The sequence below is a fragment of the Accipiter gentilis genome, chromosome 23, assembly GCF_929443795.1.
Source record: "Accipiter gentilis chromosome 23, bAccGen1.1, whole genome shotgun sequence".
In the NCBI taxonomy this organism is placed as follows: domain Eukaryota; kingdom Metazoa; phylum Chordata; class Aves; order Accipitriformes; family Accipitridae; genus Astur; species Astur gentilis.
In genome coordinates this window covers 22,444,663-22,458,724 of record NC_064902.1, presented here as the reverse complement: position 1 = coordinate 22,458,724, position 14,062 = coordinate 22,444,663, and the positions used below count along the sequence as shown (strand labels likewise).

General features: G+C 42.2%; 1 protein-coding gene across 7 annotated transcripts in view; it reads right to left on the bottom strand.

The window, feature by feature from the left end:
* Positions 1-14,062, bottom strand: part of LOC126049544 (contactin-4) — a 346,808-nt gene that overhangs the window by 32,554 nt on the left and 300,192 nt on the right. For all 7 annotated transcript variants that reach the window (XM_049826060.1, XM_049826066.1, XM_049826059.1 and 4 more), the window contains one exon: positions 9,648-9,775. In XM_049826060.1, the coding sequence (XP_049682017.1) occupies positions 9,648-9,775 (128 nt within the window). The remainder of the gene's footprint in view (positions 1-9,647; positions 9,776-14,062) is intronic.

Here is a 14,062-nt window from a genome sequence, read left to right as displayed (position 1 = left end):
GGCTGAACACCCGCCTGCCCGTGGGAAGGGGGGAATGGATTCCTGGGTTTGCTTTCCTTGTGCGCACGGCTTTTGCTTTACCTATTAAACTGTCTTTATCTCAACCCACGGGTTTTCTCACTTTTACTCTGATACTCTCCTCCTTCCCACTGTGGGGGGAGTGAGCGAGTGGCTGCGTGGGACTGAGCTGCCAGCTGGGGTTAAACCACGACGCCCTGCAATACATTGCGGGTTTAAGATAAAAACACAGAACAAAAATATGAATCTTTCCCCTCTCCCCCTCCAGGGCATACAGACATAATGCTTGAACTTTTCTAAACCCAGGTTTTTTTCTTCCCACATTATGTGCGGAATCAGGTATATTTATAAGCATCAGCCACTTGCCCTTGTCCTGACTTCCTTATCTACCTGTGCAGCTATCAGTTTTAAGACCCCTGATGTGCCTGAAGGTTGGCTGGGGATTGGAGGGACACACAGGAGAAAGGAGAAGGTGGTACAGAGGGAAGTGGGGGCAAGAATCTGCTGCATTTACCATTATCCAGAGCAAATATTTCACACCAAATGGCACTCTCTACATCAGAATCAGTTAGGCAAAGTACCTGGAGAAGCTGCTCCGTAAGAATCAATATATTTGTATTTCTGCTTTTAAAAATATAACTCTAATAATGCTAGAGATAAGTCCAAAATTGGCAAAAGAGATAGGCTGAAGATCTATGCTTTTTAATATCAAGCTCTTCACCAAGACAACTTTTATCACATTAATGGCAAAATCACACTGATTGTAAAACAGCCAAAATGAGGCAATTAGTAAGGCCTGTGACAGCCACAGAAAACTAAACGCACAAGGTTTTCAGTGCAAGCCAGATGGATATCTTCAATATATTTCTTATTGTCTGCTTGTAGTAATATGTTCAATTAAACTGAATCAGTACTACAGAAGACCCTTTGAACTGCCTGAAAAAAATTAATTGTCTGCTGCAGATTTAATGAAGCTTAACAGTTGTATTATGTTTACAAGTTTTATTTGTTATGATCAGTAAGTGTTTACAAGAAAAAACCCCTAACTTACTTCATTCAACTAGCCCTATGAGCAAACCACTGGTATTTTACAGCTTATTTCATTTACATGTGTCTTTGCCATTTACTGGTTTCGTTCTTAGCAGCTGACCTAATTTTTTTTATCTCCCAATTAAGAAACCAACAGCTCTTGCTGTGCTGTTCGTTCGCGAGTTGTTGTGAGTTAAGCCTCACTCAGGAGTTTGACCACAAACTAGTGTTACGACGTGATCCCAGAGGGGCCGATGGAAATGCCCGGCCACGGGCCGGTCCCTCTGACACTTGCTAGGATCCTCATCAATGCTCGAGCGACATCCCAACCTTCCCCAGCACAATGCAGCCAACACGCCACGGCTGTCACGTTTGACCAGTTCACATCAAGGAAATCAAAAGCAAAAGGCACGTCTGAGTAGACCCAAGGAGGGATGGCTTTGGGGAAAGCTTGACAGCAGATGAGGCATCTGCTTCTCATTTTGCCACTTCTGTAATCTTGGAATAATTACAACCTTTTTGCTTCAATTAACTGTCAGAAAAATGGAAAGGCTGACATGATATGCAGCTATTTCATTTTCCCTAGGGTGCTTTGGGGCTGACCTGATTTTTCTGATGACCTCAGGTTCTCACCTGAACGGAGCTGAGAGAAAAACCAAAAGTTTACCAGACCGAGGTGTAACACGCGCAGAGGAGATGCACCTGCCAGCTCTGAAACACAAAGGTGAGCTCTTTACAGCTGCAGAAGGCAATTTGGACAGGCATCATGTAACAACCCTGACTGTGTTTTGCAGTTGGAAATAAACATGGAAGTTGCCTGAAACTATAAAATACTTGATTAAGCTTTCTGTTTGAAGTGCCATATGGAGAAAAGCTGCAAGGACCCTGAGGTATCTACTGGATACCAGAGCCATCACCAGCTTCTACCTGAAGCTTTTCTACCCAGGCTTCGTTAAGGAGATCCAGCAAAGTGCAGCCTGCAGCGCTGGGGCTACCACGGTTGAGGGGACGAAGGAGTAGATGAGGCGAATGCATTTATAATTGTGCCTTTCACGCGGTGCTTTGGGTCATAATTTTACTTAAACCTAGCAAAAGACCCTTAATTGTGTCATAGAAATAATTGGTGTCAGTGGAAATAGTCCAATTAGAGCTGAATATATTCCTTTGCAATTTTACGGCCAAAGATTATTGCTTTCATTGTCAATTGTTAAAATCAAGCATTTGCTACTGGTTGTGAGTTAGAAGTCAAGAAAGATTTTTCAAACTTAGAAGTAAGTTTTATTTCCTGAACATGAGAATACAGCAACATGTACTCATGAATAAATCAGTGCTTACGTAACTCTATGGTGTGCTCTAATCCTTTTTTGCCTATAAAACCCTGATTTAGAGATTCTGGAGAACAACAGTTTGTAATCTAAATTGACTTTTTCTCCCTGAAATTCATTAAAACAATGCGCTAAGCCTGACAAGGAATATTCATTTATGTCTGAACTGCGTATAAAAACTGTGTCCAGCAACTACTGAAAAAACCTTTAACAATAATGGAACTTTTTTTAACTTCTTCAGAGTTCTGAGTCTTTGGTAAGTGTAGAAAATCTTGGCTTTGATACCAGCTGAACACACACCTTGTGTGCTATCCAGCATAACTATAAAAAGCCCATAAAATATGGACAGCCCTAAAGTGCTGCTCTGGGATTATTACTTTAAACTCTGCCTCTCTTTTTTAAATGATATTTTGTGCTTTCAACACCAGGTGTCATTTAACCAGGTCCTTTCTTAAGGGCTGAGGCGTAACCAACATGAATTTAAATTAGATTGAATTGAACTGTGAGGAAAGAAAAATAAAGACCTTGCATGACCTTAAACACTGCTGGATCAAGACAGACCTCAGAAAGAGTGACGGAGGGGCTATTCATATTTCAAAATTACTAACCACTAAACCCATGACATACGGACGGATGGTATGGAAAATGCCCGCAACAGCTTTCTGGGACAGCTTCCATATGAGCAAAGAAGCAGGAATGTATCTGATGGGGGAAAAATCAGGGAGGTATATAGAGGGTTTCTGGTAATGTGGGTAGTGCTTAAATTGGTCAACAGATTTAAGTATCTGCTGCATTTTTCCCCCGGTTAATGTAAAAAACCCCAATGTCTTAATGTATGGCTTACTCTCCCTCTTGGGAAAAAAGTTAAACCCCCACCTCAAGGAACCAATATCCCAGTTACTCAGAAGTCATCATGACCTAGTTGACAACAGCTGGTAAAATTCATGGTGCTAGAGTAATTTGTATTTACTGATTAAAAAAACAAAAAAAAGGACCCTCATGAAAATACACACACTCCTTGCTGAAAGATTAGCATTTTGTACAACTGCAAAGTAAAACCATTACACCGTTCCCCTGCAGCCAGATCCATTCAGAGTACACCGTAACGAGGAGAAACACTTTGTTAATGCACCTAACACCTCTGCAGAGGTCAGCAGATGTATTTCAAAAAAGCTACATGTATTTTTGACTAAGAGAAAATCAGGTTTATTAAACACCACCTTTTTTATTGACGGAGTCAGCAATGGCACTATTTGACAGCTAGCTCTCTTGTAGGCAAGCCCAGCATTTGCTGATCTCAGTCGTGCAAATGGCCATAGTGTTAGATTTAAGGCTGGCACTGAAGCCACAGCAGATGCTAAAGAACTCAGTCAGCAACAGTAGCTCTGTTATGCAGAATCAGTGTCTGTGATAATGGAAATAAATTATTTGTAAGTATAAACCAAGATATAAATAGACACACACACACCATCCTAATGGTGAAAATAATTTTGGAAGGAACACACAACTGTGATCTAAAGCTTGGATGCCAACACTGGATATTCACTCTGGTTTCAGTTTATCTATGAATATCCAACAAAAAAAATCTGAAGTGTGATAATGTGTAAACATTTCCAAAGGAATAAAATAAGTCTCTGAAAAGCCATGAGGGATCATTCAGACTGTATGATTTTCCATATGAGTTTGATCTCTCTATTTTGTGCGTTTTGTTTTTTAGACTACTGTAACGTAAAAATGGGATTAATTTAAAAGTCTGCCCGGACCCTTAAGCTTATAAACAAATAATACATTTAAAAAAAATAATAATGAAAAAAATCAGACTGAAGGCATTATACCAAGTTGTCTTCAACACAGTTATGAGGGGTTATAATGAGGTCTTCAAAGGTAAAAAGAACTACAAGCGATTGAAACTCCACTCCTGCGAAACTCAACAGCCGGTGTTCCGTGCGGAGCACTGCTGGTGCACACACATCTGCCGCCAGCCTCGGTGCCGTTCAGCTTCGGAAGGCTGATGGGTACAAAGGTATCAAAGTCACCTCAGCCCAACCGAAGAACATTATGCACAAATAGAAAAGGAGGCATAAGCAATTCCGTTTGATTGCATGTGTGCTCGTTAGCACATACCAGCTTACTGTATTATGTGGAAATTAAGCCACAAATGACTTGAAGAAACCCTGCACCATGCGTTATCAGCCACGTTCAAAACAAAACTTCTGAAACATGCAATAGCAGACAGATGGTCAGTCATTAGAGAGCGATGTCTCTCCACTGGCGCATACCTGTGGAGCTGGAGAACTGAACTCTTTTCAGTTCTTTACAGGCAGCGTAATATTCATAATCTCTGAAGATGAAAAAACCATTATTCCTTATCTACTAAAACAATCCATGGTAGTATAAGTTTACACTAGCCCCATGGATACAAGGCAAGCACAACGCATTTTCTGGAGAATGTAGTTCAATACTCCTCAAGTGATGTCGAAAAGGAGACAACCACAGATGGCAAGATGGGCCAGGAAGACCGTCGCATCCCCCTGACACTGTTTTTACAGAGTGTGAATGCCGTGTCCACGCTGATCGGTACAGTGCTGCCCCTGAACTATGAGCCCAGCTACTTTTAAAGGTCTAGAGTAACACAGTAAGAACTGCAGGTTTAAAGGTAGTAACATTTGAAGTCTCTGAAAAGTTATCTGGTAATGGGCCAGAATTTACAGTATTTAATCAATCGTTTCAATTTTAAGTGCAATACACCAATTCAATGTTCACACAAAGGAATACGCTTGGAATGGAAAATATGCAATTTTATAGAAAATAATTTGGATCACTGTGCTGGACAAAATCAAGACTATCAGTCTATTCAAGCATGAGGAAGAAATAACCTACTGACATTATCTTTGTATTCTTTTTCTGCTAAAGTGATACAGATACCAGCTAACAAAAGTTCTCTTGCTTTTACTGCCTTGAGCCCCCCCTGACAGTCCAAATGAGACGAGCTAATGGCAGTAGGAAAACGTTAAAGGTGCATCATAATGAAACAGGCAAATAAAGTCATCAGAACTTGCCCTTGTCAGAGATGCAACAATGTGACCGGAATTGCTGTACTTCCCGACAAGAACAGAAATGTACAGAATCTACCACGCATTCGCGTGCTGTTTCCGTCCATTAAACCACAGAGGTAAGGGGACAGGAAAAGCCTGGATCATCCTGGTCTACCATCAAAGGCAACCGGATAATAAATGGTACGAAAAGCCGTTTCTGGCAAGCTGGTGTGCTTTAAAACCCAAGAGAATCTCCGGTGCCGGACAATCCCTGCCACCACTCCTCCGTGGCCAGTTCCATACTGCACAGCTCCAAGCACAGAGGCAGCAGCAGCCCAGCTCACATCTGCAACCGCTCATCTGCCGGAGCACGGCACATCGCTCCTGCCTGCTTGGGAATTACAAAGGACCGCACCACGAAGCTACGGGCTGAGGAGTCAAGCTGACTGATTAGATTTATAGATAGGTTTATATAGATTTATATAAAAATACATATTGGTACACATAGGTAGACTTGTAGCTCAGAACACAGCCGAGAGGAAAGCAGATGTTTGAGAAGCAGCCACGCGCGTCTACGGCGGGTGCCACCAGCCATTCACCTCCAACGTCACAAAAGCAAAGCGGGCCACAGGCTCATCAAGATATTTAGTGTGTCTGCTGGGAAACAAGCTGCATGACAAGGATTTTCTCATTCTGTGAAAGAAACAGTGGCAATACGCTCTTGTCATCTGCATTCCTGTCATTACCTTGTTTTCGCTGCTTCTTTCACACCTAATGCTGCCCAAGAAACTTCATTTGGGTCTTAGTCATTGCACAAGCTGGGACGTTAGCACCAGGAGCCTCTGCTTGCACTTCCTATATTCAGAGCTTTTATTGCAACATCTTGAAATTAGTTTTCTATTTCAGAGCTGCCGCTGTATTAGCCAATTTACATCACTGCATTAAATACAAATAAACTCGTATTGTACAGTCTATGCCTGTTTACGCTATTTGTCATTTAATCCCTGGTACTTAGAAAGTCTGTAGTGTTTCTGTATGTTGGAAGACTGAACATTTAGCCTCAAGTACAAGAAAAAATGGGAAAAAAAGATGGAAAATTAATATTTATATTCTACATGTAAACACACACCTTGTTTTGCATAGCTCTGATCACTGTCTGAGGGAATCTTCTCTATCCTTACGAATTCAATCTTGCTTTTTAATTTAAAGGTCAAACGGTACATGCAAGTTTACAAGATTTCAGGTCTCAGAGGCCAGAAAGGTTCTCATGTAGCACCAACCAACAAAACAAACCCAAACTACAATCTCACTGGTTCGGAAAACCACCGAGGTTCACCAGTTCTGACAACAGCATGTTAATACACAGCCCTATGGGCACCCATCAGAATTTCATATTTTTTAAGCTGTCTAGTCATGCATAATATGAATATTTATTCATCCCTCTCTGGTTGTTTGCCAGAGATTTATTATAAGCTCCTTGGTTCTGGTGTAACAGATATTCTCCTCCTCCTCCTCCCATCCTTGCCTACACTATCTTTGACACCGTCGGCATCTCACCCCGAGAGAGAAAGAAAATTGAAAAAAAAAAAAAAAAAAAAAGAGAACCTGCAATGTTAATGGAAGAACACAGGAAGGTTAGAAAAAATATCTTTTGACCTTCACAGTTTTTTACTCAATGACGTAAGATGAGTTAGAAAAGAACATAAGTATATCTTAAGGTCAAAAAACTCATTAGCTGATAAATTAGTCTTTTCGTACATTGCAAAACTGAGTTAAAGTATTCAGTCATATTTCCGTCAAAACTTGCCGATGTTTTACTTAGGGCAGAGAAACTCAAGCATTTCAGTATAAAATACAGTATTTTACACAGTTCATTTGGAGTTCAGAATAGTTTCTGCTCTTTTATACTTTTTATGGGATAGACTTTGAAATTGCATTTCTCAGTTTGCTGTTAATATCCACATCTTGGGCTTAAGAGTTTATTCTCTGCTTCATGCACATGTGTCACTCCCATTAATGCTAATGGAATCGAGTTAAAACGGAGCACTGAGGGAGAAAAAAGTACTTGCTAATCCTTTATAACCTTACTGCAAAGAAAAGTGATTTGTAAACCACGTGAACCCAAAGATCAGGTACAATAGCTGCTGACTATTGTGCTCGGAGTTACGGGCTATTCCTTGGGTAGTGCCAGGAAGAAAGGATAAGCCATGAACTACAGAAGCATGACTCTTCAATAAGAGAAACGAAACACACTCCTATTTTCAACGATTGGCTTTTTTACGGTGGTACACGCGGTCCCTGAACTGCAGACCCCGATTCAACCCCCTCAGTGCCTTGCAGCACTCTGAAAACCAGGACGACCTCAGCTGTGCCCAGCCCGGAGATGAAAAGCCGGCGCCTCCTGCTGCGGGCAGGCACCACCCTGCTGCAGTCCCCGCGGAGTCCAGCGATGGATGTTTGGGCTGTGTTTACCATTTGGCTCTCCAGTTTTGCTCTGGGGCAGACAGTAGCTGATTGACCCTTTTAGTAGTAGCCAAGGTCTTTTATACCTTGTTTGTTTTCCCTGAGCAGTGCTTTCTTAGCTATTTGCTGTGGGTGCCTCCTGAGGACAACACAGATTAAGAAAAGGCAGAGTCAGCTCATATACAGATCTAACGCTGATCTTGTCTCCATTTTTGTTTGCAGCGATCAACAGGGGCATGGGCAAACGCCGCACGAGCTGTTCAAAACAACCCCAAACCTGAAGCCCTTATTGATACCCTTGGTGCCAATAAGCTGTAGCAGAAGATATGAAAGGATAACACAGCCCTCCACCCTGGGGCTGCACCGTTGGCCCCTTGGTGTAAGGGAAGCAGAAGGGCCGAGCACGATGAAGCCCGGCCTCAGAAACACCCCATCTAACTATAAACACCTGACTGGATAGCTAAGGTAGAGGCAAACATTTTGCTCTGAGAAAAACCTGCTGCTGTACCACCGTCACCAGCAGTTTATAACTAACACGGACTCACCAGCTTTATCAGCACTCGCTTGATCCTGATGTTACTTGCTGAAATGTGCTCTGACTGTAAAACCCACGGATTAGAACTTGCATTGAAACATTTTAAAGTATTCCCTACGTACCATAAAAATAATTGATGGGGAGAGCCTCTAACCAAATACTATCCATCAATGCCAATATATGGGAGAATTAAAACTGACAGCGTTAGAGCTTTGTGATTGATTTATTGCTTTGTAATCAATCTTTTCTCATTTGTTATCCAATATAGGTCTTTCCCCAAATAAGAAGGGAATAGAGAGTGATTATAAGTGTAATAATCTATATATTCATTGCCTATAATAATTTATCAGACATCGGACTACTCATAAGCAGACCAAAAATTAAGACATTTGTCAGTGTCTCTCATTGTTTGTCAAATTATTACTTTAAATATTTTTGTCAAGCATTGTAGCTTTTGCTTTCGAAAAAAGTATATGACGGAAAAATTCCGGACACACATGAATAAACACTTTGAATTCCTGAAATGCAGAAATTGAGCCCTGGGTAAGAAATAATGAAATTAAATCAGAGTTTGTGCATCTTTTCAAAAATTATGACATTGAATTGCAAGGGTGAAACTCTTGCATCATTCTGCAACAAGACAAGATGTATTAAAGAGTTCAGAAGTTTTTAAAAAAGACAATAGAAGTTTATGAATAACAAGAATAAATGAAGTTGAACTAGGAAAGACATGTTTTTAAAGGACACCACCTAACCTCAGTATGCTGAGGGCAACATTTCTCCACAGGTACGCCATGGCTTTATGCAGGTCCTTTGCAAAACTGAATCTTAGGACAGAGCTGGCTGCAGTGACAGCAAATATTTCTCAAGCATGGTTACTGGCCATTGCTGGAAACAAGTCGTACAACGATATGGACCACAGTCCCGGCTTTGTGTTACAACTCCCATATCACTTGCAGTAAAATTTTAAACCACGTGTGAAAACAAGCGCATTAACTTGCTGTACGCACCATCAGTCAGTGTGACCACAGACACCTTCCTGCTGTTAACATCACCTCCGACCCACGAGGCTCGGCAGGTTTCTGAGACGCAGGAGAGCCTGACCGCGACAGACACTTTAATCCCTCTGGGCTCTACCCGCATCAGCATCAAAGAAGAAAGGTGCAGCATGCGTGGGGCTGCTTGGGATATTCTTAGAGGCTAAGATGGAGTATAAGTCATGTGCATAAAAATTGCGATTACCTTTCACAACCAAGCTGCCCGTGCTGCTTGCTGTCCCAAAGTGGTTTGTTGCCACGCAGGTATAACTTCCTGCGTCGGATTTGGTGACGTTGACAATCCGGAGGCTCCCATCATCCAAAACGGTGATTCTGGAAAGACAGCAGACACAAAAGTTGTATTTTTTTTAAGTCAACATAAAACTCTTTCGAGTCTGCATTAATTATTGATGGTTTGAACAACAGACAGTCCGTTGCATGTTACAGAGGGAATTCAGCTGACAGAAATCTCTTAGGACGCAATTCATAAATACTGAATGCATAATTTACATGAGTTTTCCATGTCTTTACTTGAGGGCAACTTTAATTTACACACCAGAAGCTTGTATATGTTTTACATGCATCTGTACTTTGATATTCAGCACTCACCATGACAACCCTTGCAACATGTGGTACACAGGCCACATCCGAAAACCTCCACGCTAGCTGCTTAACAATGTAAAAGCTTCTTCCGAACAGATGCAATGAAGCAGGTGTTTCATTGCTGCTTTTTTCAAGAAGGCTGATGGCTTTTCAGCAAGGGTACCATGCTGCCAGGCTTCCCCCCTGCGCTCTCCACCTCTCTGCCTGCAGTGGGGCTTACCTGCTGTTGCACTCGCAGGTTAAAAAAAAAAAAAATATATATATCCTATTTCATTCTCATCCCCTCCTCACATACACACTCCCTGTCAAAACAGGGTTGTTCTCTGCAGTGGTACACCTCTGTTGGAAGGTGGGAGGCAGATGGGGTTGGCACATTAATTGCTGGGGTGATCCCCAGCCCCTCCTCTTGCGCAAGGGCTGCACTTCAGGCTTGCCTTGTTCTTACCATTAGCTTTGCCTCCTGTTGCAGTTTCTTCTGCTCTGCTCTCAGTCAAGAACAGAAAACCTGATCTTGCCCAGTAAAGCCCACTGAAACATGAATGCCTTGTGCCCTGTGGAGGCATCATCTAAGAAGACTCCAGAAAAAACTTTCTCCCAGCCTAACATCACCTCTTTTAGCGGAATACTTGGTTGTCTGCTCAATGTCATGTCTTGCAGCAATCTGCTTTCTCCCCTTCAGCCACCTTCAGCCCTGCATTGAAAATCTTACATTAATGCCTGCTTTCTCCTGCTCAATTATTTCCCAATTTAACTAATTTGAAAGAAAATGAAGAAGCCTTCCTGCATCCTTAACGCCAATCAAGCTCTGTGCAACTGGATTGAGAAATTAGAATGAAAGAGACTGAGCAAACAATACTTGCAGCACTGCAGAAGCGCTCAGATGGCACTTCCCACCCGAGAAGGCTTTAAGAAACAGACGGCATGAATCGGCACGAGCCTTTTCTTGCAGCCGTGGGGCAACACTGAGGCAGCTGAATCAAGCACCAGTGTGAGACAAGGCACGAACACCAGCGCAAAGGACATCTGCCCACGCCAGCCGTGGAGCTCCCCAGGCTCCTGCCAGTTGCAGCCACTGGGTTGAGCGCTGTCTCCAGTGGGACTCGGGAGACATCGTGTCACCTAAGGGAACCGGTGTGGGTGCCTTTTGTCACGCCGTGCTCTCTTGATGGGCACACGTGGGCTACTCAGTCCACATGCATAGACTTGCTTTGAAAAATGGGACAGTCCGACTGTCTTTACAATGACGGTACTGAGCGAGGAGGAGGAAGACGGTGCGAAGTGCTCCGACAGCATCACCAAATCTCTCTCCTGGCTACCCTCTCCCTGACCTGCTCTTGCAAGCAGCACACCACCACACAGGCCAGCTGCAGAGACCAGGGACAGAGGTTGTATTTCACACATCAGTAGCAGTGATATTAATAGAAGTTTCTCAACTGGCTTATATGTCTCCAAATTGTTGCAGTCAGTACCATTCACTACTGTAATTTATTTTTGCAGGAGTCCAGAGCCATATATTTGCTTCTGTAGCAGTTGCTCCAGCTCGATAATTGGAAGAGAGTAGTGTATAGCTACTTGTCTCTTATCTTCACTACTATGTTGGCACAAATCAATGCATGTATTACATTAAATGTGCACTGGAGGACAGGACTTGCCACACTGGCCTCCAGTGCAGGAGCCTGGGCAGTGGCAGCACCAGCAGCTCCCAAGGAATTATTTACTGCTGTTATCAATTTCAGGTCTTCGGAAACAATAGTGCCTTTCTGAAAGCTGAAGGTGCCCTTGGCATGCATTAAAATTCAAATCAATATAAACGACAGAACAAGCTCAGCAATATGCTCCAGCTCAAGCAGGACCACCCTGCTCCGGCACTGCCTCTGCCAGGCTCTGCACTCACTCCCTCAGCATTTTTGCCATCCCAAGAAATCCAGAAAAAAGTGATGTTTTAGGCTATTTCTGTACAGTTGAGATTTTATATTTATTTATTTATGCTTTATTTTTAGCCATATGGTTGAAACCTGTTTACTGGATAATCTCTTCCATAGATCATTTTAATTGTATCTGTTGATGAAGCCAGCTTTAATTTCAGATTCTAATGCCTTTTCTGTCTCTTTCTCATGCTACCGGTTTCATTCTAAGTCATTTTTATTGCCAATGTAAAATTAGTTTGTAGTTAAATATGGACTGGATCGCTCCAGAGACAACCTTTGGATGAGGACAGTCAATCCACCACTGGCTTTGGCACATCTTGGGGAGCTAGTGCTGTCTTTATTTCCTTCCATTTTGAAGCTGAAAGCCACTGCTGGCTGGCTTTACAATTTGAGCACCTGAGCATCCTTTAACTCTGGTAACACGCTGCGATGAGTTCAGGTGGGACTTGCACCGAGTTCTCCAAACCCAGTCCCCAGAGAGCCTCCAGGCATGTTTAACTGTCCTCTGGTAACTAATGCCCTGCACAGTCCTGTAAACGACCAGCATTAAAACTGACAAATAACTGTGCAAGTTAACTGATTTTTTTTAAAAAATAAATCAGACTATTAAAACCTTACTGTGACTCATTGATTAGGAGGCCTTATGGTTATGTGGCTCTTTTTGCTGAAGGTGCTTTTCTACGCTGAATGTTTCGTCCTCTAATTTGAATCCAATGTGTTAGAAGTTAACAAGTAATTATTTTAACACTTTGAAATTTGCTACAGTTAGTTGAGAAAGTAGGAAGGACTTTCACTGATTTTGCTAATTCACAAATTTTCTTTGCAGACATCTCTGCAATAAACGAGAAGAGAGGCTCATTTCAGGCCACTGAGGGTTCTTAAACTGCTAATTGGCTTGAAAGCAAACATCCCTTCATCAACTCCTTTTAGCAGTTTGGTTGAAAAAGTTCTTTCAAGACACAAAATTCAAATTAGATGAAGCACTGTTTGGTATGCTTTCTTTTCCTTCTGAATGTTTTCTAATAAGATGCCTAGGAAGACATAAAAATAACCCAATTTTCCAATAAACATGTGTATTACTTCAGAACAAAGTGCTGGTTGCTGAGTATGCACCTCTTTAAACCACTACTCTTTAAACTGAAAAAATGAGCTATTTAATGTTTTGGGTTCCCTGATACTACTAACCACAGCGGCAGTAAAACCAGCTAAAATGTAAATCTCTTCTTCTACAGGTTAATGCAACTGCTCTACTGATAACCTGGCTCTTAGTCACTGCTACTATCACAGAATAATCAAAGAAGATAAAAATATCCATTTGGAAAAAAAGAGATGATATAAGACAGTTTAGCATCCTTATATAAAGAAAGGTCACCTATTTTAAACATAGCATTTGAAAGACAGAATCTGTTGGTCTGTGTTGTCAACTGGAGATTTGAGGTCCACAGAGAGCAGAGACACATCTGAAATTAGGAGATAAAAGGACTGTTTGTTTCCTAAACCGAAGCTTGGGTTCTCCCCAGGAAGAGCTGACCTTGTCAGTGTTTTGATCAAAACTCTTCTGGGGACAAAGGACCTTTAAAAATGCTGAAAACATTCCTCCCTAGTCTTCCTTGCCCATTTTTTTTTTTTTTTTTTTTTTTGCCGCTGCAGCAGCAAATGTAAAAAGTTGCAAGCTGAACACTTTCCATTGCCCTAAAGCAGCCTTTTCCAAAACCAATTGGCACGCGGTTTCCATAGCAGCTTTTTGTTGATGCTGCACGCCCGACGACTGCGCGTGCCCTTTGCCAGCTCTGCAGGAATGGAAGTGTCTTAAGGCATTTGTCTATTTGGTTGGTGTGAACCTTGAAAAGTACATGAAGGAGAAAGATGCATCTTTATGGATGACAAATATCTAAGTGTATGCTACAGCTGCACAGAGCTCTGCTGCTGTTCCAGGACACCCAAGCTACCTAGAAAGGGCCCACCTTGGCATCACGGCCACATCAGCACAGCCCTCTGCCTGGATCAGTATAGCAATACTAACTTGCCCCAGGTCTCCAGCAACTGCTGGAAATGGCTGGAAGAGATCAGGCACACCTGGAGCAGTATG